Below are 24,418 nucleotides of genomic sequence, written 5' to 3'. Positions count from 1 at the left end.
TCACAATTTGTGATGCAGGTTTCATAAAGCCAAATGTACAGCTTTAAAAATTCACAACTTGAATGTCCAAGTCTATACATTTCTTTTATTTCTTGCTGATGTAGGTACATTTTTCATCCATCTCTTTTTTAGCACCCATTATTTAAAACTAGCAATCTCAGCATTAATAGACGATGATAAATAAATCATAGCAAAATGTGTACATATGGTACCATGCCGGTGACATTTTTCAATTGTCCCTGTCATGCACTGGCCTTCTCCCAATGTTCCATGTACAGATGTTCAGAGGTTGGTACAAGCAATGTTTCCATCTTTGTTCTTTCCACTGAAGCAAAATATCATAAAGAGATGGAAATTAATTGTGAATCAGTATAAATGATGCCATAGAATACAACATTTTCACATGTTTAATTATGCTGTAGAATACAAAATTTGCACATTTCTTAAGAGATTGAGGGAAACTGCCAATAGAAAAATATTTCAAATATCAAAGATATACGCTGAATTCAAATTCAATAACTTGAAGATTTTCTTTCAACAACAGAACACAATTATTTTAATTCCTTTACTTGAACATTTCTTTTTTGGATCATAAAACTGTTACTTCAATGATTTGAAAGTGTACATAAAAGAATTGTGATACTGAATACATATTAATAACCATAAGGGCAACAATTAAGGGTAAAGAGGAATTGTACTATAATAGAACATTTCCAGATAGAACAAATAATAATACACTGTTTAATATAAAGAAGTTATCCAGATTTGAAGATAAGAAAGGACCACAAAAGAGCAGATTGTTTTGCTATGGAAAAACTAATATATCTGAAGAAACATGTTGGCTTTGTCTCAAAATATACTTCACATGTTGCACATGTCATAAATATACCAGAAAAGCAGCATACATTTATATTATTGAGAGGTTGTATTCCCAAACATTTATCACGATTGTCCCTGACGGTATTGAAACGCACAAACAGAATACAGAGAGGATTAAGTAGAGAAAGGGAAATAAGGATTAGGAAAATAAGGTTATAATCTGTACCACAACCCACTTAAACTATGTTAATTAATGCACTTGGATGTGCAGTGTGCACTAAAATAAAACGTAAATAAAAGCTATTTTAACATATCAGAGCTACAAAGAAAAATAAACATTCCACTGTGAAACACCTCCGCAACATTCAGACTTTAATGTTTTAAATTATGTGGAATAGTTCATGTCTACAGAAATACCAGAAGATGAAAGTGAGTTATTATCCTGAAAAAATGCACAATCAAATGATTTTAAAATTATTGTTTGAAACTCCTGTAAGTCAGAAAGTTTTGATGGATATATTGCTTACAGAAGATCACAGGGTATAACTAGAAAACGTCATCACTGAATGACAGATCTGTTGCTAATCCAACAATATTAAAATAGGCATCAATAAATCGGTAATGCACAGACCATGAAGGTAATAAATGTTATGTGGTTAGAAAGGGAATTAATCAGAGAATATTTCATATGTAAATAACCTGGAATTCAAAATAATAAGTACAATGCCAGGCATCTATGTCCATATATGAATGATCTTATAGCACTCTGCTGCATAACATAACAAGTGTTGTATAGATATTTGCTAGATATCCAAATGGAATAGTTTAATGTATCAATGAAGTACCAAAAGGAATGATATAATGTTTGTGGAATACATGACCAGTCACATTAAACAAAGATTTGGAATATATAGGCAATATTTAGATCCCATTGATCTAATTAGGAAAATAATAAATTGGCTTAGACCTCGGTATGAGTTTTTTTGGTTGAAGCAAAAATGTTCACATTTGGAGTAACAGCCACAGAAACTAATTTAGTTAATTGCATAGGTATGGAAAACACAGGATAGTGTCCTCCCAGTTTTTATTTTTATGGGGGCTGTCTACTGTGTACCTCCAGCAAGAAGGGAGTTAGTACCTTAACCACCCAAAGTGAAGTGAAGAGAACTTGAGGGTTTCTAGGACACTAGGAGCCACCCGTGAAAAGCCCCCACACATTAGACATTTATCATGTTTCTGTCACCACCACTTTGTGCCACTGTATGCACATTCAAAGTGGGAATTTTTCATTTCATGGCCATGTTCTCATTCAAAATAGGGAATACTTGATATTCTGACCATATATGGTCATCGATTTTGTTGCTCGTGGTCAGGGTGTCTGTTACTTAATATCTCAAAAAGCGTCTTGTGAAGTAGTAGTGGGACTTTTTTGTTTTTACCAGATGATGGAGGGTGAGTAAAAATCATCAAAATTGGTATTTGCTCTTGTATGGATCAAGATTATCTCTATTTGTTTCCGAGCTTTCAGAAACCATGCGTTGTGTGTACTGGATAAGAGATCTACAATATAGCAAATAGGACCAGTTACAATAAGTGTTCATAACATAATAAAGCATAGCTAAGATTATCAGCCATCACATTGATGGCAGTAATGGATGTCAATCTACATTCTTCTCCCAATGTGCTTCAAGGCCCGATTATGAGAGAAAAATAAAAGAATCAGAAAGAGACTCGCATTGCTATAAAGACATAGTCATCAATGAGGGATCCATGCAGTTTGTTTTGGGGTGGGTATTTAGATGGAGACATTTGATCTAGAAGAATGAAATCTTGTACGGGACATTTTTGCTGAAATTCTTTCCCTCGCTTGCAGGCTGAAGGGATGATCGCAGAGATCCGTACCGCCTTCGAGGACACTTTGGATAGACTGCACTGGATGGATGATCAGACTCGACGAGCAGCAAAGGATAAGGTGAGCACCCTTCCTCCGTATGTGCCCACATGAACTGTCGCTTAATTACGACAGCCAAGCATGTATTGTCCCGGTGAGGTGTCATCCTGTGGGAACAGAAGCATGATTGGCCACACAACCTCTCCCATTGTGAAGGAATGCAGCAGTTTTGCAATCTGGATGGGTTCCATACATTTACCCAAAATAAGTATGCTTCTCCCCAAACCCAGTAATTGTGGAACGCCTTGCTGTAAGTCATGCCCGTATAAGTTTCCTAACATCTTCACGTCTGACCCTCTTGCAGGCTGATGCCATCTATGATATGATTGGATTCCCAGACTTTATCCTGGACACAAAGGAGCTGGATGACGTCTACGATGGGGTGAGCGCATGTATCTCCATCTCACAGGGAACACACCAGCTGGTGCAAGGGTAGTGGAGCGACCGTGCTCACATTATATCACACATCTCACATGGCAGCTTGTGGATGGAGGGCAAGGTACCAATGTGAGGGGTTCACAGAAGATGACACACCTTGAGTGTTGTGAGGAAGAGCATTTGGATCAAAGACCTCTTTCCCCACCATTTATCATTGATAATTAGGGAAGGGGATGTAGCCTCACGGCTAGAGCAGTTGACCTTGAAGCTGGGGAACCGGGTTCGAGTCTCGGCAAAGACGCTCCACATCCTGTGATTCTGGGCAACTCACTTAATCTCCCTGTGCCTAACAAAAAGGAATGTGTCTGTCTGTAACAAAACTAGTGCTCATGTAAAGCGCTCTGATACCCGATGTCTCTGTTCTAGTTCACGCTATATAAAACTCTAAAATTTGATGGAAGGGTGCTCTTTGGTTAGAGGCTTTCGAAACACTGCATCAGTTTGGGTGACTGTTAGGGTGCAAGTGTGTTTCCAAGAGTGCCTGCATGGGAAACAACCTTAACAACGCGTGCATCACATCGCGATGCCATTACAACGCGGTCAAATGGTCAATGTCAGCGTGCCATCTACTGCAAGTCGATGTAATGACTTGCGTAGTAATGGCTTTGCGTGGTAAGAACGCGGTCGTTGTAACAACCGCGTTGTAAAGGCATGTGAAGTAATGACTTGCGTTGTAATGAGTCATATTCTGCCTGTACGCATGCATGTGGTGTCTTCACATGTATGTGTACAGTACATGCGTGAGTGCCACTTGGTGATGGACCTTCACTTATATATGCATCTGCACATATGGGGATCACCGATGAAACCCAACCCATCACGGACAGTTAGGTGGGTGGGTTTTCAGGCTATCATGGGCCTGGCATGCTCGATAATTCAAGCCTCTTTGGTTGTTGCAGAGGAACTTTAAGGTATTCTCTTTGCTCTTATACAGTCTCTCTTCTATCTCATTGCAGTATGAAGTTTCAGAGGATTCATTTTTCCAGAACATGTTGAGTTTTTACAACTTCTCTGCAAAGGTGATGGCAGATCAGCTTCGGAAGCCGCCTAATAGAGACCAGTAAGAAATCATCAGCCCCCCGGGGAAGGATGGGGTGTTAGTAGTCAATGCGACTATATATTTCAACCAGCAGACTTGATAAGGATGCCTGGCGGGAAGTTGGTGATGTAGAGACAACTAAAAACTGTCTGGGAGGAAAGCAAATTAGGGATTTTGCCCTAGAATTTGTGCTATTATGTGGCTGTTTTTACATCCTGTGTGGGTTGGCATGCTCACAGACGTATGTGGGTGTCTCTAGACCCACTTCATGGTTTTGCTATATGCACTTGTGCCTTTGTTTATTCTCAATTTTTGGCATGTTTGTGTTAGCACATGCCTGTTTTCTATGTCTATGTTCACACATGCCTGTGTTTTAATATATTTATTTTCATATGACTATCTGCATCTTCACAGGGTTGCCTGCTTCATCCATCTCATCCATTTTTCTTGCCTTTTTTTATCATGTTGTTTATGTCACAGTCTTCACATTCCTTCTTGTCTTCTTTTTGTTTTATAAAGAGCAGCACTTTTATTGACTTTGTTCATTAGCTTTGTGTAATTGAGGGGTTCACCTTGGCTCAAATGGTCCATTTGTACATTTACTCACATTATGAATTCTTACATTTGATCCAATCGACTATCACAACCAATAAAGGGAACCATTCAAACTAAGTGTTCAGCATTGTCAAACATTGCTTAAAAATCTTCGTTCAATTTTGCGCTTAAATCGTCCATGGAAACATGCAAGCTGCTCTCTCCTCATCCCATTTCGCCTCCCATGAGACAGGACACAAGCATTAACACTTTAAAATACCATTCACAACAAGGCTTGGTATCCGCTCCGTAGGCACTCAGCGCATTATTGCATTGGCAGTAGTCGCGATCATTTTGATAGCGACTCCTTGACTGGTTAATATTTGGAAAGCGGGTGCAAACGGTGCAGTTTTGAAGTTCTCAATCTTTGTCAGGATGCCATCTGCCATGTTTCACCTAAAAAGTATTGTTCTCTTCCTGCACCGCCCGATCAGAGTCCGCTGCTGTTGCCCTCAAAGCGACTTTAAGGAAGTGGACTTATGCACATGTAACATTTGTGTGAGCATCTCCATTCTCAAATACTTACCTGGTTTATTCTCACATTATTGGTGCATCTGTAGAATAATGTTCATGCTTCCATCTCTATCCTCATAAGTGTGTGAAAGTGTCCACAAGAAATGTATGTGGCGGTGGAGATGGAGTAGTCTCTCCCATCTACTTACTGAAGTTCCATCCAACTTGAAATAAGGCGGCTGGAACTTCAACTTTGGTGAAGAGGGTACTCCGTCACCATTGGACAGAGTACCCTCTCTGCTGAAGTCTAAATAAGGCACTGAGTTTCACATGCTAATCCATCACCCTCTATACTAATGAAAGTTGAAGAGCAGTACCTGGTCTCCAGAATGTAAAGGCTGTCGATAGAGCAGGAATCACTCAGCCCGTTCTCTTTGGCATTACTCAGTACATGCAGGCCAAGACATGTGTTGCGCTCAAAGGGAGCTCTCTCGGCGAGGGGTGTGGACTGCCTTAGCATGTGCCAATCATGTTTCATTGACACTGTAGTTAGTCGAGCAAATCTTTTTGCAAGGAGCTTCTGCAGAAAGGAATGAAGAAAACAGGCCAGAGATCTGAGAGATCTGAGAGTTTAAGATCCCAAAGTTAGTCCTTCTTTTTGTAAAACAGTTTCAGCCTGCTCTAGAGGATAGAATAGGATGGCCTCAGAAAGAGATTGAGAATTGTAATAAGTTTGGACATTCGCAATAATCTTTGCCTAGATGTTATGTGAAGAACTTCACATGAAAGTGAATACATTACTTTAATGGTTTCTTTGGTGTTGAGCTTCAATACTTCAAGATGAAAATTAAGGTGCTGAGCTCAGTAACATTTGACCAGTCCATATTGCTGAGGACTGTGGATGTTGCCAGACAGTTCACCTCTGATGGTTGTGTCCTCTTAAGCCTTTATCAGCTTATACAACCATACTGGCATTTGTGCTCTTATTCCTGTGGTTATGCTCTTAAACCTGCGTTCTTCACTGCATCCGCATATGTCTTCATCATCCCATGTTAGTGTGCAATTGACTGTATCCTCACATACCCATCATGAATATCTGTTTTTCCCATACATCTGTGGTTCATCCAGGTACTTGCCATCTCTGTACTATAATTTTAGTTTCCTTTCATGCTTGTGTCTTTACTTCACCTTTGCAGGCTTGCCTGGTTTGTTTCTAGCCTGTGTGAGCATTTGTGTGTCCTTCTATTCCTGTGTGGGGTGGCTGGGTTCCTCTCTTATCAGTGTAAGTTTGGCTTGGCCTGGTGTCTTTGACCTATCTCACCTGGATGTTGTCCATCAATGATGTGTTGGTGCCTACTCGTGTCACTTCTCTTGTTCTTTTAGGTGGAGCATGACCCCTCAAACTGTGAACGCTTACTACCTCCCAACCAAGAACGAGATTGTCTTCCCAGCTGGGATCCTACAGGCCCCATTCTACGCCCCTAAGCACCCCAAGTGAGTATGATACCTTCACTTCATGCTGATGAGTATTTGCTTTGGGTGGAAGTGAAAAGCTATCTTAGCTGCTGTGAAGGGGAAACAGCCATTACAACAAAACTTTTACAACGAAGTGCTATTACAACGCAACTTTTACAACGCAAACTATTACAACGCATTGCTGTAGGGGGCGCTCTAGGATAGGGAATAGGTTAATTTACTATCCAATAACCTTCCCTAGTGTCCACGGGGACTGGAGTTGGAATAGTAAATTAAACTATTCACTATCCAGCACCCAAAAGCATTATGCGTTGTAATGGCATGCGATGTAAAACCTGCGTTGTAACAGCATGCGTTGTAAAAGCATGCGTTGTAGTGTCATACATCCCTGTGAAGTAGCCTCCTTATGCAGTCCAAATGCATTGCTTGTTCGCTCGGACCTTGATATCTTTGTACCATTAAAAGAGATGCTCACTTTCCCTTCTTAGTGGATCAGACTTCCGGGGAAGGTGTTGGCCTAAGGTTTGGGTGATGGAGAGATGACCACATAGTGCTTAGGAGACGTGCAACAAAAATGTCGTGGTTCAGAGGACCACCCTTTTTGTTGCTGCTGTTTGTATCACCCTTAATTTGTTCCCTTCTTCTCTCTTTTAGCTCTTTAGTTCTTGCTCAACGCGCACTTTATCCTTCTTTTAGGAAGCAGCTCCTCCTGGCAAATTGTCGGATGCTTAGCTAGTCCATCTCCTAAATCTTCCAAAGATCGCATTGGAATGGGTACACTGGGTCAATAGCCTATTGGTGATGTTGGCCAAAGTGCCCACCAGTGTGTACGGGGCCTACTCTCGCACAACACAGGACTGACCCTGGGTACCTTGGCACTCCCTCATTTAATAATTACATATGTTCTGATTGTCCTATCCATCCGTTGTTGCATGGCAAAAGGTAACCATGTCCTGAATGATTGTGCCCCAGATCTCATACAGCCCAATGTCATTTAATAAGAAAGTCTGCATTCATTGTACCATAGTTATATATATAATTCATCAAAAATAAACAAGAAGGTTAAAATAAAGGCAAAAGAGCGGCTGAACTAACAGATGTTCCTCCAAACCTTCTCCAGCAATCGTACATATCAGTTGTTGTGCCTTCATCCCTCATTCTAGATGTCTCTATATTTCCCATGTTCTTGTTGAATTCTTCCTCTTCAATCCCATCCCCGCCTTTCACACAGACCTACTTCAGATCATTACATCCCTGCCCAGATTTTCATAAAGTGCTTCGAATGCCCTTTACTTAAAGACATAGTTTTTCCTGAGCATGTAGTGGTCCATCCTTTTTAACCATCTTCCCTCATTTGCTGTGGATTGTTCTTTTCAGATTGCAACCTTGTCCCTTTTCCCCACTAGCAAGGGTCGCACCAGATAAGATATATCATATTTTGTCAGCTCCAGCTCCCCATAGATCCAAAAGAGAGCATTTAGGTTTTAGCACATGCTCTAAACTACGACCCTTGCAAGTATTTCAGAGCGCAATGCCATTTTAGATATATCGACACATGCCCTACCTTGAATTTGTAACATACAAAACGCTGGCGAGTAGACCTCTAAGTGTGTAACTACAGTATCAATCAAACATCTCACCTTAGTGGTGTCTTGTCTAGTTGAAGGCAAGAGGCCAATGTCTGACTGATATCTTCTTTAATGGAGGATACACACTGGGAGCTGGATAGCATTTGCAGAACAAGAACCCATTTACCAAAAACCATCATCAAGAATGTTAATTATTATCTTTGTCACCACATCTCATTTTATTTTGGGAGAAACAACTGTAAACTTCCCTACCACCACACTTGACACTTTCCTGTATAGGTCCTGCTTTGTCTGGTCTACCCCTACATAAAAATTAGCAGTTATGATTTTCTTGATAAGATTTTTGTGATGGGGGTTCTTGTTAATAAGGTAGAACGTTTTACACAATGTTAACTACAGCATAATATTCCTGCTGTTCTCTGTTGACATTGGCACACTGACAGGTATTTCACACAAGTCATAAAATAGAAAGGTTACAAAACGTGAGAAATCATGTCATGTTCTCCAAATTACATACATGATGTGAAATATGATTTACCTGTATCTCCCTAAAAATTTTCATGCAAAGCCATACTAGCTTCTGCAAGATATTTTCTGCTCAAAGTAGTCTCAGATGAACAAAAGATTATGTGACATAAAGTTTTGCCAATTTTGCATAATGTGAAAGTTGTGAATTTCAAATGTTTTGGGAGTATAATTAACCTTCTACCCAGGACTAATTACAACTCAATACTTACTCTCTTCCAGTACTAACTGTGCTCTTGGCCTTGGTTAAATTTTTAAAACAGTCCCGCCTCCACATAAACTCGTGCCACTCAGATATCCCCTCCTCAAAGGGTTATTTACCAACTTATATTTGCTCCTTTCGCTTGCCATTGCCCATCAGGTCAATAATTCCATCTGAGACCCATAAAATACTGGCAAAATCAATTGACCCCGTAATCAGCCAGAAGTCACTGTCTTCCTTTTTTCTCAAATTGTTTGTTGTAACGCCTAGTTGTACTGTATCACATTGCATTGCATTGTATTGGATTGGATTCTCACATTTATATTGCTCCCACTACCCTTCTGTTAGGGGCTGAATCACTTGTCTGCAGGGATAGAATGCTCCATTGTGTAGGGTGTGTAGTTGGAAGGGTGTTGTCTTTGCTTTGATCCTCTGTGGGAAGTCTTTCCATGTTGTGCGTGATGACCATGGAGTTGCGGTCATCCTGTTATGGGATGCATGAAGTGTGAGACATAGGCGCATAGCTTATGGGTTTCGGTAAAATGAAAGATTTGAACTTCTCTTCAGGTCCCATTATGATATTTCTTATAGCAGTCCAACTAGTAACTTTCTGCGCTGAGATGTCCATTCTGTGATTTTTCGTTTATAGTTTGTGGTCCTGAGCAGGCATAGGTTGATGGAGAGATATGCTGGGATTTACTTTGTTACCATCATTCCGTGTATGATTGTCATTGCGATATGTTGAAAACTGGTCAAAGTGTGTAGCTAGTTGGATTCTACAGTGGTGTACTAAATTAAAGTCCTCCGTTGGCCAGTAGTAAATGGCATAACTCTTCCTTATCACACACCTGTTCAGTTGGCGATGGATGGTTTATTGCTGTGGAATGTGTGTCGGAGAAGACCCATAGGGGTTCTGTCTTGTATGAGTGTCAGAGGACAACTTAAAGAAATTAATCTACAGCTTTTTTGAACTAAAATTGACTGCCTGACCACTGGGTGCTATGGTATTAGTATTAATACGGGCTGGGAGGGTTATATATGAATTGACATCACTGTATAATACTCAGACTAGAAATAGGCCAGCCCTTCATAATTTGCCCAGATATGGAAAGTTGTGTTCTGGTTGAGCTGTTTCATATCTGTGTGATCTAGACTGTAGATTGTACATTAACCCCTTCGCTGCGGGGGTTATTTTCCTGCTGTGCTGGGGAAGAGGGGGGCGCGCACGGCTCCCGCATGCTCATGACGAGCTGAGCTCGTCACAGGTGCATTACCTGCCGTGGAACACTCAGCACAGCAGGGGAATTATCCCCGCATGCGAGCGTTCCACGGCTCATGACGAGCTGAGCTCGTCATGAGCACCGGAGCGCCGTGGCTCATGACGAGCTCAGCTCATCATGAGCATGGAAGAGGTTAAGGAGACATTTTTATTTCAAGATCGATTCCATCGATGTGGTATGATGTAGTTATCTTGGAAATGAACATGGTTTTACCTCTCTACTGAAGTTTAAATGCTCCAGAATGCTTAGAATCTTAGCTGGTAGTAAGTGTCTGAGATTGGTAGTTTGTTCTGGGAAGGTGAAGCCTCCTATAGATTTCAAATAATAAGGCGGGATGATGATCTGTGATACAAGCCTGCAGCAGTGTCCTATTCTGTTTATATTGCTTGAATTTAAATTGTAGGTGTAGTGGCCTTTTTTCGTGGGAGGTTCTGTGGACAATGGAGAGCACCTTGCACATTGCTCTAGTCTTGCCTTCTCTTGGTTGGAGTCGGAGAAGGAATCTTTTGGCAGCGTGTTGGATTAGTTGTATTTTCCATATGATCAAACTGGGGCCATAAACGCACATGCTGTTGGCATAGTCAAACTTGGAGATTACGAATGTAAGGATAGCTTGAAGCTTTTGTTGGTTTCCACGGTACGAGAGTCCAGGGATCTGAGCAGGAAAGATTCACAAATATGCACCAGGGATTGGAGCAGGGACAACACATCTGGCGGGAGTAGGAAAGATACACCAGGATAGAAGCAAGAAGTATGCAGCAGGGGTTGGAACCTTAGAAGTAATGGAAAAGCTAATGAACTTGTGGATGCGTACACCATTGAAGGGAGGAGGAAGAATAGACCAGTGATTGGAGGAGGAAAGTGGGTAGGCCATGGAGTAGGAATGATACACTAGGAGTTAAAACATAAGATGGGATGGATTTTTTTTGGAAAGAATTGCTCTATTCTTGATATTTTCATCAATAATAAATGTTTTTCTGAAACATATGTACATGTGTAATGGTGTTCTGAGTGGGGAAGAAGCTAGAACATTGTAGCTGTTAATAGGGATATACTGGATGTATGTGTATTTTTCTTTGTTACATGAGCCTTCCTGCAACTATAGCTGAAGAGGCTCCTTTTAAGAAATGTTTTCTGCATCAGTGTCTGCAGAAGGGAATGGAAACATCTGAAAGTTTTTAAAAAGATACTTCGAAGGAAGGAGCATGAAGGATAAACCAGAGAAGTAGCGGCCGATTTATATTATTAAAATTTAAGCTGTTCGTGACAGTACAATCAGAATGCCTTGATGTGTGTGATGAGATATGATTCTGACTTTTACATCTCTTTTCCCTGCAGAGCTCTCAACTTTGGCGGCATCGGGGTCGTGATGGGACATGAACTAACGCATGCTTTCGATGACCAAGGTTAGTAATTAATAACATTGAAGTAAGCAGAGCTTACGGAGTTTCCGAGAGCGCGACATAACAATCACTCATGGTCCTAAATGTGGGAGACTAGATTCAACATATAGGGCCACATCTGGAAGAACTCCTCTTACATCAGAGATTGAGGCTGGGCAATAGAATCAGTGTCTGAGAAGAAGGTTTGACCAAAGTCATCACCTTCTCAGACTAGGACAATAACATTGACCTCTAGAAATGGGTGGGTGAGATTGACCTCTAGAAATGAGTCTGGGTGGGTGAGATCAGCAGCAGGGCAGAGGCTTGAACAGCTGACTCAGTCTCCAAGCCTGATACTTGGTGCCTTCTGACCAGTCTCTGAATGAAGCATCCATTGCTTGTGGTTGAACTAGAATCTGCAGCAGGTACACTGGCACTCTGTGTGCTATTGATTTCAATGAATGTATGGGGAGTGATTTGGCTTTAAACAGATGCTGCTGAACTTCTGCTGAAGACACCATCTGGGCCATGATTTCATGCTGACATTCTATCTTTTGAATGGTCCAGCAAATGACCCAATCTTAATATCTAATGACCAAAGCTAAACCTAGTGTTTTATCATGGTATAGCAATAATGTAATTCCTTACATTTTGGGAGGCAAGGGCTGCCCTAGCAAGAAAAATAGTGGCCCATGGGTAGGTGAGAAGTAAGATGCAGTATTCAGGATCTCCATTTTTCAAGCCTGGTAGCAAAAGAGAAGGCAGCACACCCTGTGGGATTCGTAAGAGTTTTTGGCTATAATTCGGTGCAATGATATTCTTTGTGTTCTGTAAAACATGCAAGTTGGGTTAGTGAATTCTGGATTAATTTTAGAAATGTATTGGGATCTGCAACTGAAGGGCTCTGTGAAAGTACAAACACTGTTGCAGAATGTTAGTTTTGTTTAAATAAATAAGCCCTATTAATAAGACAGTTTGCTTGTGCCACCTCCGAAAATTCCAGAAATGATTATGCATTTTAATGTAGGTAGCCCAAAATAAGGAAAATGTTCACAGTCCCAGAGGAAGGACGGATGGGTGCAGAGCTTTGTTGCAGGTCAGACCTGGGTCCTAGGATGCATGTGGGGGTGGGCACAGGACCTGGTCACTGGCCAGGCCCTGCATCCAATCTGTTAGATATGTGTATAGTTGTGGGCAGGGCCTGGAGGCAAATAAGGCTTAACTTTCAGTCTCTGTTGTACAGTGCTGAAGTCTGTATGCTGTGAGATCAGGAATCATGCAGATTTGGGTGCAACCTTAATCACAGGTCATTCTCCATGTCCAAAGGGTACTGGTATAGGACAATGAAAAACAAATTGGAATAACAGAAAAAAATGGAAATTTTACTAAAGACTCTGTCAATGTGAAGGGTTTAGAACAGTTAAAAAATGTACACTGCAGTATGATTCTCAATAGTACATATACTCCATTAAAGGACCAAGCATGTCCAAAAACATAGACATAACTCACATGTAAACAAATACTACATTTACAGCACTGGAATATATACATATTCACAGACTTCAAAATAAATATAATGTTTGTTGTGGAAAAATATAACATTTGCAATATGTTGACACACAAGAGTACAGAAACTAGAACTATACAGAAAACGGATATACGAGTAGGTTACACATTTACATCCAGAACACAAATTAAAGAAATGCGGAGTGCAATGTTTGATACAGCAGTGAATAAATCATTTCACTTTCCTCAGTCATAGGGGTAGTAATGTAGAGGAAATTATTCAATCAGTGTATTGTACACTGCAATTTAAGTTACCTCCAGAAATTGATGTAATTTCTAGTTCTCTCAGAACTCTAAATCTTACGCTATGTTCTTGCTCAATATTGTCTATGTTGTTGATGTACATTGTTTCGGCTTAGGCCCGTACCCACCGGTCCCACTATATGATTAGCTTAGACACTCGCGTTTAAGTACTGCTGTGATGACTGTGCCCAAGTAGGCGTGGCCTTAATCAAACTGCAAATCACTCCCATAACTTCCTAATGTGTAAGGACCATTATTCAGACTTATTGGTAGATACAAAATTCTAGTCTTTTTATTTAGAAAGATGTAACTGTTCAGCCAGATTGTCAAATGTATCCACAACAGTGACTTCATTGATAATGATGTAATTCATGATGTCATATGGGATGTTATCAGTGGTGTCAAAAATGATTTCATTTGAGATGCCATCAGTAATGTCATTTGAAGTGTCATCAGTGATGTGTGTGAGTTTGGAGTGGTCCACAACTTGCACCGCAACACGCACTGCTCATGACATCATATCTCAGATACCATCATCTGTGACATCACTGAGACATCTCATATTATATAATTCATTTCTATCGCTGATGAAAACTCATATGGCAGGTAAATACCGGGGTAAACAAGGACACATTGTCCGGGGGCACATCCACAGAAATCTTCGTTGTCTGATACTGAAAATCACGCTGAGTGGGTTTCCACCCGACTTGAACTGAAAGTAGATCTTCAAACAGAAAGTATGTTTTTGGTGTTTTTGTGTTGGCACAGTGTTTTCATCATGTATGCTTCTGATAATCACATCATAGAATTATTGTTCTTCATAGGAATATATCGGAAAAGATCCAAATAATATATTCACTTTCTTCTGCAAAATGTTGCATTCTAACACAACTCTAAGCCTAAATTCTTCTAAGATTCTTGAAAATAATATGTGGCAGAGCTGGACTCAGCACACAGCTAAATGCAAAGTACAAAAACAGATATAAATCACACTTTAGACATGAATCCATATGGTTTCCTTTACTCTGCTGACACTTTAGGGTTCCTGAACAGTCAGTGTTTGAGTTGCAAGCAAACACATTTCTGGTTTGCGTTACTTGAATTTCAGACACCATTTGGTGAAACTTGGCATTGCGTTACAAACAACCTGGGAAGTATGTTTAAGTCTGTGTGTTTTCATAATCATAGAGTATATGCACTGCGCAGAGCAGTGCTTCATTTGTAAAACATTAAATGCCAGGGCTCTGACCAGGAGGCCACTGCAGCTTGTACCACGCATCGCCCTTGTCATCGCTGCCAAAAGAACTACTAACCATCTCTCTTGCATGTAACTGCGACAGGTTAGAATATTCCAGGTCCCCAAAGCTAAAGGAATGGCTGGGGAGGCAGGTATTAGCAATTTTAATGTATATTTTATTCCTAAACTACCATTGTTCTGCTCATCTCTAAATTAGATGAGCAGCGCCACCATGTGGCAGACTGTCATAAGTGCGGGGTTGACAATTAAGTGCTGGTGCCAAGCACCGGAAACCAATTAACCTCTTGCGTGCTGATGACGAGCTCAGCTCGTCATGCAGCACGGTGGCGCTGTGCTGATGACGAGCTGAGCTTGTCATGACCTCCGTGGAACACCCACGCGGGGATAATTACCCTGCTGTGCTGGGCGTTCCATTGAGCGGTCGTGGCCATGACGAGCTCAGCTCGTCATCAGCACAGCGCCACAGTGCTGCATGACGAGCCGAGGGGGAATTAGCCCCGCGGCGATGTGGTTAAGTACCTGTGCTTAGCACCAGAAAGTCCCGGCTCAAATTCAGCACTGACGCAGAGACCAGGCTCTGAAGTAACTGTGTAGGAGTAGAGATGAGCTGCGTTAGAAGGCAACTTGAGAACACTGCTTTTCATTTCTAATACCAGACAGCATTCTTCTACTTTATTGGCTAGGGAAGCTCTGGAAGCATGACAACACGTTAGTCCTGGTTTGATTGATTGATTGATTTTATTAACAGTTTGATATTGAGCCAATAAGGCAACACAAGCTTTTCATATATATAGATCCAAATTACACCATACTACTTCAAATAAATCTCCAATCAATCTAAAAACATGGCATTGATGTTATACAAAATACCATTACCTTCATACAGAATCAAACCATAAAAATTGCATCATACAAATATATTTATACAAAAATACTATTATTAAAAAAGAGCAACCAAGAGATATAATTCCTTTTATACAAGATAAACCCCTAACAATACAGCATGAAAAGATATTTGTGCAAAGAGGCTATAATTGTGCAATAAATACCATTGCTTTTATGCCAAAAAACATGGTTATACAACATATAAATATATTTGTACAAAAAAATGCTATTATAACAAAAGGGCTTCAAAAGATCGCTACATATTATGGCATTGGTCCAATTTGAATACATGGATAATGGCAGGAGGCATAACTGTAAAACATGAACTAGGTTCTTGTCCTAAACAGATTTTGTGCATCTTCACATTTGACAGTAATTAAAGGAAATAATTCAGACATCATGAGTTTTCATCTTTTTGTAGAGAAAAAGGACATACTTCCTACCTTCCCGGAGAAATAGAAAACCTTCTGAACCTTGTCAAAAGATCATAAGCTTGACAATTGGTTGAAAGTATAATGCCTCGCTTAATTCAATGAAATGTGAATGACATCTCATATTATGGATACTAGACACCAAGAAAAAACTCTAGCCATGCAACTTCTTTACAGCCCTTGCCCAGTGCCTTCACAAGAGGATAGGCAGAGCTGGCACTGTTTGTTAATTAACTGGAAGCTAATACATCCTACCACTAGATGGTGTTAGATGTTGGAGCTGCCATGTTTTATTCATTCACCAAGGATATACGTCTATGCCTAGAAAGAGGGGCCACACAATTAAGCATTTGACCCAGGCTTTACAAAAACCTATTACTGCCCTTTATAATGTGTGTCCTCATGTATGCCTCAATTAGAATTTCTATACCTTGTACTTGAGTCTCAATCTTTGACAACTGATCTTTTTTACAAATTATAAGGGATTTTTTTCACTAAATGCTTTGTAATTCAATACAGTTTTGATAAAAATTAAAAGAGGAAGTTTGTTTTTGTTTCTTTAATATGGTGATGGGATTGAATCTTGACATATCCACTTGCTATTTCAGATGTCCTAATCTGATTAATTAATAATGGGCCCTATTCACAGAACTAACTTAAGACAAAATCCTAAACTTACTACCATTTTGGTATTGACAGAAGGCACTTACTCATTTTGGTTTTTACAAAAGGCACTTACTAATTTTGATTTTCACAGAGGGCACTTACTCATTGTTGAGTAAGTGCCTTCTGTGAATACCAAAAAGAGTAAATGGTAGTACGTTTAGGATTTTGTCTTGTTATTTCTGTGAATCGGACCCACTGACTTCACTAACAAACTATCCTAACCAGAGACGGTAGGTTTTCAGTGAATTGAAGACTGTTAAACATAGTTTTCCTCTTAATCGAATAATTCACCCAAACAAAAAGTAGTAAAATAATATTACTGTGGGCAGAAAAATAGAAAAACTATTCTTGTGTGATGACTCACTGTCATAGACCTCAAGCGAGGGGGTCCAAAGTTCCTATGCCAAAGATTTATCTCTCATAATTACTGGTGTCCTTACTTTATAGCTGGTTGAAAACATCTCACTTGGCTTTATTTACAAAACCAAAGTGGATCAAGAGAACTAAATATTTCATTATAAACTGAGACATGCTATAGCAATAGGCATACTACAGCATACTGTTTCTGACTTAATGACTGGGAGTTGATATCAATAGAAGTCATGAATCTTGAAAAAGTGTCTGTCATTATTCCAAAATCTAATAAGAAAGAATCTAGTTTCTTCATCTTCGTTTAAACCATTTGCACCCTGTCCAAAATATGTATCCATAGAGCTCTTTCTCTTGCCCACTGCTCACACTCACCCACACCACACCGCTCTGATCATTGGAATTTAAGAGATAACAATTAGTTTGATTTTTTTTAAATTGCTTTTGGATTTGTGTTTTAGAGAAATGTTCAGCAATCAGATTTTCGTGGTGACAATTCTTTGGCGCTTGCAGATGTTCTTTTCATCTGTATTCTACAACAAATTTGCGACAACTAACATATCGTGTACCACAGTCCCATCTAATTATATATCTATACACACAATATGGTGTTTTACAATTTAACAAATGCTCAATTTTCAAATTCCCATTTGAATTCTAATTTTAAAGTTCAACTGCTGTGTCCATAATACAATAGCAGCAGTTGAAGGCAGAAATGCTGATTAATGGTGACTTCCAAATTCAAATAAAAAACAAATGTTGAGATGAGTTCCTACTCTCGAGGGCCTTAGGTGACCAGAATATTATTACAGATTTATACTGCTGTGATAACAGACATATTATACTCAGAAAATAATTGAAAGAGGGTTCCTTCCTTACAAAGCAAGGCACTCTGTATGTATGAAGCCACTTGTTCGGAGGTCACTTCAATATGGCCCTGCACCGATCAAATAGTCGAACGTAGGGAATGATATGAGTGATCATAGAATCTTGATGCTGTTCTTTCCTGTAGGTCGTGAATATGACAAGGAGGGGAACCTGAGGCCCTGGTGGCAGAATTCATCTCTTGAAGCCTTTAAGAACAGGACGGAGTGCATGGTGGAGCAGTACAACAAGTACACGGTCAACAGCGAGCACATCAATGGCAAGCAGACTCTGGGAGAGAATATCGCCGACAATGGTGGCCTAAAAGCCGCATATCATGTAAGTACTGATTACATCAATCTATGGCCATTTAGGTAATGACTGGCAAATTAAAATGTGGGAAGAACCTACAACTCCACATGGATTTGTTTTACATTCCTGGGTACCAAGGAAACCGCAATACCCACATTTATACAATTCGCCAGAGTGCAGGCAAACTTGGGTCAGATATATTATTTCATCCTGAAATTCAAGGTCTCGTTCTGTGAACTGGGAGTTTCCTTTGCTCAATCCCTGGGGAAAAAAAGACCCTAATATCTTCCTGAATTGTGGCTCTGATCCAGGGGTCTGGAAACTCTCCAATCAAAGATCTGGAAAACTCTCTCTTCCTTTAAGTCTGGGCGAATACCAGGGTCTGAGGATTTTACACCTTCATTGCCCTAGATCAGGTTGTATTTATTTGTGCAGAGGAGAAGTATTTGTTGAGGAATTTCTAACATGTACTCAGTAAAATCAAATTTTTCATTTTTTCAAATTTTCCCTTGTTGGATTTTCCAAGTTCTCTAGGTCTCTGCCATGTAGCTATGAATATTTGTCAGATGGTATGATGTTCGTGGTAGAAGGGTTATTGGGTTATTTTTAATTTCTGATGGTGTAATATTAGATGGGGATTGTTTGTTTTTTGTCTGTTATAGAGTTACTGGTGAATCATGTGGTTAGTTAAGTGACAAGAGTTTGGTTGTGATTGTTTGGGCTAGGTTGGTAACTTACTGATGGTGCGGTTGCTGGAAAGGGATGATTAACGCAGAAGGAGGGTCATTGGGATGGTTGTCAGATGACAGGAAAATGTTTTAGGATAGGATGACATGATAGCCTCAAGATCTGTCTCGTATGGAAAGAATTTGCATTTATGTTTTGAAAATAACACACTTAATTTAGATTATTGGTTTAAATCACACATCTTAAATGTTTACTCAGTCTAAATACTTTAGACATTTTTTGTTGTGGGTCTCCTCTGCCAAAGCCTCTTTCCATGTGCTCCTGAGCCTGAACATTCAGCCGTTCAGGGCCTAAAGACACTGCATGTACCTGCTGATGTAATTCAGTCATATGTTTGCCTACAATTTGCCTGGTCTTTGGCCCCAAGTTCTCGCTCTTTTTCATAGAGTACTTATACTTCAGCCTAAGGCCTTGCGGTGCCGTATATGTTCAAGAAAACATTGCCTACTTACCTTCCCATCATGACTGTTAGTCCTTCTTCTACCTAGGGTTTTGACCAAAGCAACATGGCTTCTGCCCACTCCTGTCTCTTTTGTTCAGGTGCTTTCTTTTGCTTTTATATATACGCACCACTCCATATTTGTGTCTCAATTTTTCTAGTCTGTTCCCTTGATCCATCGGATTTGTGATCTTGTGTGATCTATTGATTTTCCAGTTTGCAGATGTAGTACTTGCCTGAATAATAGCAATCATAAAAGGATTGTTTATTTTAGAGAAATGTTTTCTCCTGGGATGATTGATTGGAATAAAAGAACTGCTTTGCTTGAGATGCTTGCTTGCCTTGAGCTGGTTGCTTAAGGTGTGATGGTTGGTTGACTTGACATGGTTGTAAGTTTTGATGTGATTGGTAGTTCAACGATGGAGATTAGGATTTTAGTGAGGCCAATGCTGGAAGAACCCGATGGTTGATTGGCATGGAATTGATGACGGTGAGGTAGAACGGGTGTTGTACATGATTGGTGAATGCCACTCGATCAAATCCAGCTTTCTTTATTTCTGATGCTTTGCCTTATTATCTTTCAGGCTTACAAATCCTGGCTGCGGTTGAATGGAGAAGAGAAACGCCTGCCAGCACTGGGTCTTAGCAACCACCAGCTCTTCTTCCTTGGATTTGCACAGGTAACGAAACCATCCAGATTCTGATGGGTTTTGGGTGTGGAAGATTAGTCTTCAAGGATGAAATACACAGAACAGTAGTTGGTTTAGAATGAATCCCGCCAAGCTGATCTGCATTTCATTGAGCACTGATGACATGGTCATGTTGGGAATTCAAATACTAATGAACCAATAAGGTCAGGCTGGCGTTAGTTGTGCAAGGCAGTATCCCGTACTTAGGCCGTGGATTTAAAAGGTTTACATTATCAACCAGCAAAATAATTGACTTATTTTCACCTTTGAAAATCCTGAAAATGAATGCAACCTTTACCAAGAATCAAGATGTTTGAAGGGGGCACCCAAATCAGGATTCCAAGTGGGGTGCAAATACTGCACTGATCCAGCGATTTTCCTTGCACACTTTTGCCACACAAAACCTGGGGAAAAATCTGCATGAAAAACATACAAAGATTCTGGTTTTGGCTGCTCAGAATGGGAAAAAATCTGTGGTATTACTGCGTTATCCAACATTCTGAGCTTCATAACTGAAAATGGGTGTAATGAATGTGGCTGCTCACCATCAAGCCACACCCAAAACCCCAACAATCCCTTAAGACAGAGGTAAGGCACAACACTCCCTTAAGGCGAGGTAAATAAACCAATCCAAATGTATGGAATATAACACACATATGTTTAGTAATGCAATGTTCAAAATGGTAGGCCAAATATATCAATCATAGCAGGCTCAAAGAAAACTATTGATTAATGCAGTGCTCAAAAAGGTAAGCCAAATATATCAGTAAATGCAGATTCTCAAATAAACAATTAAAATAAAATGCAATATGTACAAGTAGCAGAAAGTAGAAAATAGATACAAGAGAGAGAGTGAGTGTGGTTAGGTACACCTCACCGACTGATTCTGCAACATTCTTGCCCGCTCTTCAGCTGGGGAAGCCCTTTCACAGCCTAGGTAGGAGTATCAGTCAGGACTCAAATTCCATCACCAACCCACAGCAATACGTCTATTCTGTGGTGAACTTCCACCTACTTCCAGCTTAAGTATAATTATTCAACGTGAGGCAAAGTTTCTAGAAAACCCTGCCCCTTTCTCATTTGGAAAAAAACGAGCAGGCTGTACCAGTCTGCGTCAAGGCCAAAACAGTGGCTGGCCAAGCCTCTGTATTTTGACCCTGAGACAGAGTTTGTACATTCCACAGATAATATCCAGTTCACTCTGCTCAGTTAAGTGTGAAAAACAAGTGAGGAGCAGGTAAGACCTGGAGGACAAATCACAAGCGCTGCTGTGTAGGCTGGAGCAAGACAAAGTCAGACATGAGGCCATGTCAAAGCCAATAGTAAGAACTCATATTCTGTGCACGCAGAAGCAAGGCAAAGTCGGAAAGCAAGATGACATGAGACCATGTCAAAGCCAATAGTCAAAGTCAAGAAATAAGATGATGTGAAGCCATGTCAAAGCCAATAGTAAGCACTTATAATATAAATGTACCGTTCTACATTAAGGCTAGGGTAAAATAACACACTAAAGTCAGTTAAAATGGTGGTGGTTGAGGGTCATCATAGGGTGCCAAAATCACAAGAGTGGCTCTTTTATTACAATGGGGAAGTAACATTGCAACAAGGAAAAAGTCAAACCTCCGGGCATTGTTGGTTTGCGGCCACTGCGTAAAATTTAAGGTTGGCTTATAAATTAATTTAGTCAAAAGTCTTTTAATTGCACGGACATGGTAAATGCAGTAGAAAACAACTATGTGTAATTAACTAAATTTGCAGAGACCTCACAAAACAAGACTTTACCATTGTGGAAGCTATATAGGGCTTTTAACCATTTTTAACCTGCTACATTTGAGATTCTTTTAATTGATAAATGTCATCAGAATCAGACAGTATTTGCCAGAATTAATGCAATTACCTTTTGTGTTAATTTGTCCCCTGTAGTAACCCGGTGGTGTGAATCACACTAGTCAGCCGAATTTCCTTTTCTGACACACATATTTAGGAGGCAAAACAATTGGTAGCAAAACAATTTAAGTCAGTCCAATACATGCATGTGTTTTTGTGCCACAGCAATTAGTGCCCTAGTTTGCGACAAACATCACTGCAATTTCACACTGTGATCACTAATTTATAGGTCATACTACATATTTTATGCAGTATGCCTGATTGTAGCACTGTGTTCAGTGTCACGTTGACACTGAATAATACCAAGACACGTAACACCTTCATGTGATACGTATGACGCAGCATGATGTCATCACATGACACGCGATGAAGCACGGCCCAGACATCCTCGATAAAGAGCATGGACAGCACAAATGCAGATCTTCAATAACACTAATGCTGCCTCACTAAAACGCCATGCAGAGGCACGTTCAGCATAGGTAAAATGGCGGGAGATCCCTTTGATTACATGAGTGTATTTTCTTTGATTTACTAGAAACAAACCCCCTCTTTTGTGAGTTCTGCTTTGTCAATGATTTCCTGTGCTGCTCTTCCCCCTTGTTTCTCCATTCCCCAAGTTTCTCTCTCTAGCTCAAGTCTGATTGTGAAAAATAAGTGCTCACCCCCAAAACATTAGTGCCAGTGCCCACCATCTGCAGTCACAGGCACAAACTAAGTTCTGGGTGTATCTGCTGAGGCCTGTCCTTGGCGAGCTACATTCACTATCAAGTGACCTACTTCACTCACATGAACCAGTACTCTTATAGATTCACTTTACGCCATTTCCCTCTATGAAATAGCCATGTATCAGTGGCAGCCGTCACAAGCAAAGGCTGGTTAGGTGGGTGGAGGCAAAGCGGGAGAGGGTCCGTGGGGGAGGTGAGAGGAGCGCACGCAGGGGCTTGTAATTATATATTTTAAAAAGTACTAACTTACCCAAATCCGGCTGCCTCCCACGTCGCGTCGCGCCTCCTGCGTGCTTCCTGGTCCCGGCAGCTATGAGAGCAGCTGGGGGATTAGCCAGAGCAGGCTGAAAAGATGCTCTGCTCAGGTTGTCTGTGGGGGTTTCTTCAGCCCGGCCAGTAAATACACCCGGGCTTGAGAAACCTAAGTGCGCATTTGTGTTTTGGTCGTATGTTGGCTAACTCTACTGAATACGTACTTTTCTCTACTAGGCACTGCGACCATAATTCTTCTAGGTGTTGCAGCCTCAAAATCTTGAGTTTGGGGTCTTGTCTATTTCTAAAACACCTCAAATGGACAGTGTGGGGTGTTGTGCAGTGTGATATTTTGTGATTTCGCCTAGCTGTGGATTACCATATGTTTTAATGCTCCTCTTCTCTCCCACAGGTGTGGTGTTCTGTCCACACTCCAGAGAGTGCGCATGAAGGCCTGATGACCGATCCCCACAGCCCGGCCAAGTTCCGCGTCATTGGTACCCTTGCCAACTCTGTGGACTTTGCTGAACATTTTAACTGCCCTGTTGGGTCCCCCATGAACCCGGGCGAACACTGTGAAGTGTGGTGAAATGATCCCCATGAAAGGAGGAGGAGAGTGTATGCACACATTGTGCTACCATCAATATCTACACTTTGCACACTTTTCGGAGATTGGCACAGCCATTGCATAGCAGATAGGTACTTTCCACCATCTACCACAAGCTTATGTAGCATCATCTGTGCAGCTAGAATGCATCACCTAAGATTCTAGGGTGTATTATCTGGGATGCATCACCTGAGAAGTAGGGTGCATCATCTGAGAAGCTAGGGTGTATCATCTGATAAGCTAGGATGCATCGCCTGAGAAGCTAGGGCGTATAATATGTGCAGCTAGGATGTATCACCTGAGAATCTAGGGTGTGTCATCTGAGAAGCTAGGATGCATCATCTGAGAGCTAGGGCATATCTGTGCAGCTAGGATGTATCACCTGAGAAGCTAGGGAATATCTGTGCAGCTAGGATGTATCACCTGAGAAGCTAGGATGCATCATCTGAGAAGCTAGGGCGTATCTGTGCAGCTAGGATGCATCACCTGAAAAGCTAGGGTGTATCATCTGTGCAGCTAGGATGCATCACCTGAGAAGTAGGGTTCATCATCTGAGAAGCTAGGGTGCATCATCTGGGAAGCTAGAGTGCGTTACATGTGCAGCTAGCATTGCTGGGTTTCCGCTGTATTCTATAGGAAGCTCTTAGTTCTTCTAGAAAATCAGAAACTGATCAAATGAATGATTGAATGAAATAATCTCACTCATGGGAATTACTCTGAGCCACAATCA

General features: G+C 40.7%; 1 protein-coding gene across 1 annotated transcript in view; it reads left to right on the top strand.

Annotated features, from left to right (window-relative positions):
- The window catches only part of ECE2 (endothelin converting enzyme 2), a 309,525-nt gene extending 285,723 nt beyond the window's left edge, over window positions 1-23,802 (top strand). The window contains exons 12-19 of the mRNA XM_078667332.1: window positions 2,693-2,791; window positions 3,075-3,152; window positions 4,165-4,268; window positions 6,678-6,788; window positions 11,705-11,772; window positions 18,179-18,369; window positions 20,113-20,208; window positions 23,494-23,802. Coding sequence (XP_078523458.1) covers window positions 2,693-2,791; window positions 3,075-3,152; window positions 4,165-4,268; window positions 6,678-6,788; window positions 11,705-11,772; window positions 18,179-18,369; window positions 20,113-20,208; window positions 23,494-23,670 — 924 coding nt within the window. The 3' untranslated portion in view covers window positions 23,671-23,802. The remainder of the gene's footprint in view (window positions 1-2,692; window positions 2,792-3,074; window positions 3,153-4,164; window positions 4,269-6,677; window positions 6,789-11,704; window positions 11,773-18,178; window positions 18,370-20,112; window positions 20,209-23,493) is intronic.
- Window positions 23,803-24,418: the final 616 nt, after the last annotated feature.

The sequence above is a fragment of the Lissotriton helveticus genome, chromosome 11 (genome assembly GCF_964261635.1).
Source record: "Lissotriton helveticus chromosome 11, aLisHel1.1, whole genome shotgun sequence".
NCBI lineage: Eukaryota > Metazoa > Chordata > Amphibia > Caudata > Salamandridae > Lissotriton > Lissotriton helveticus.
Note: the sequence above shows the minus strand (reverse complement) of the source record. Positions and strands in the feature narration are given on the sequence as shown.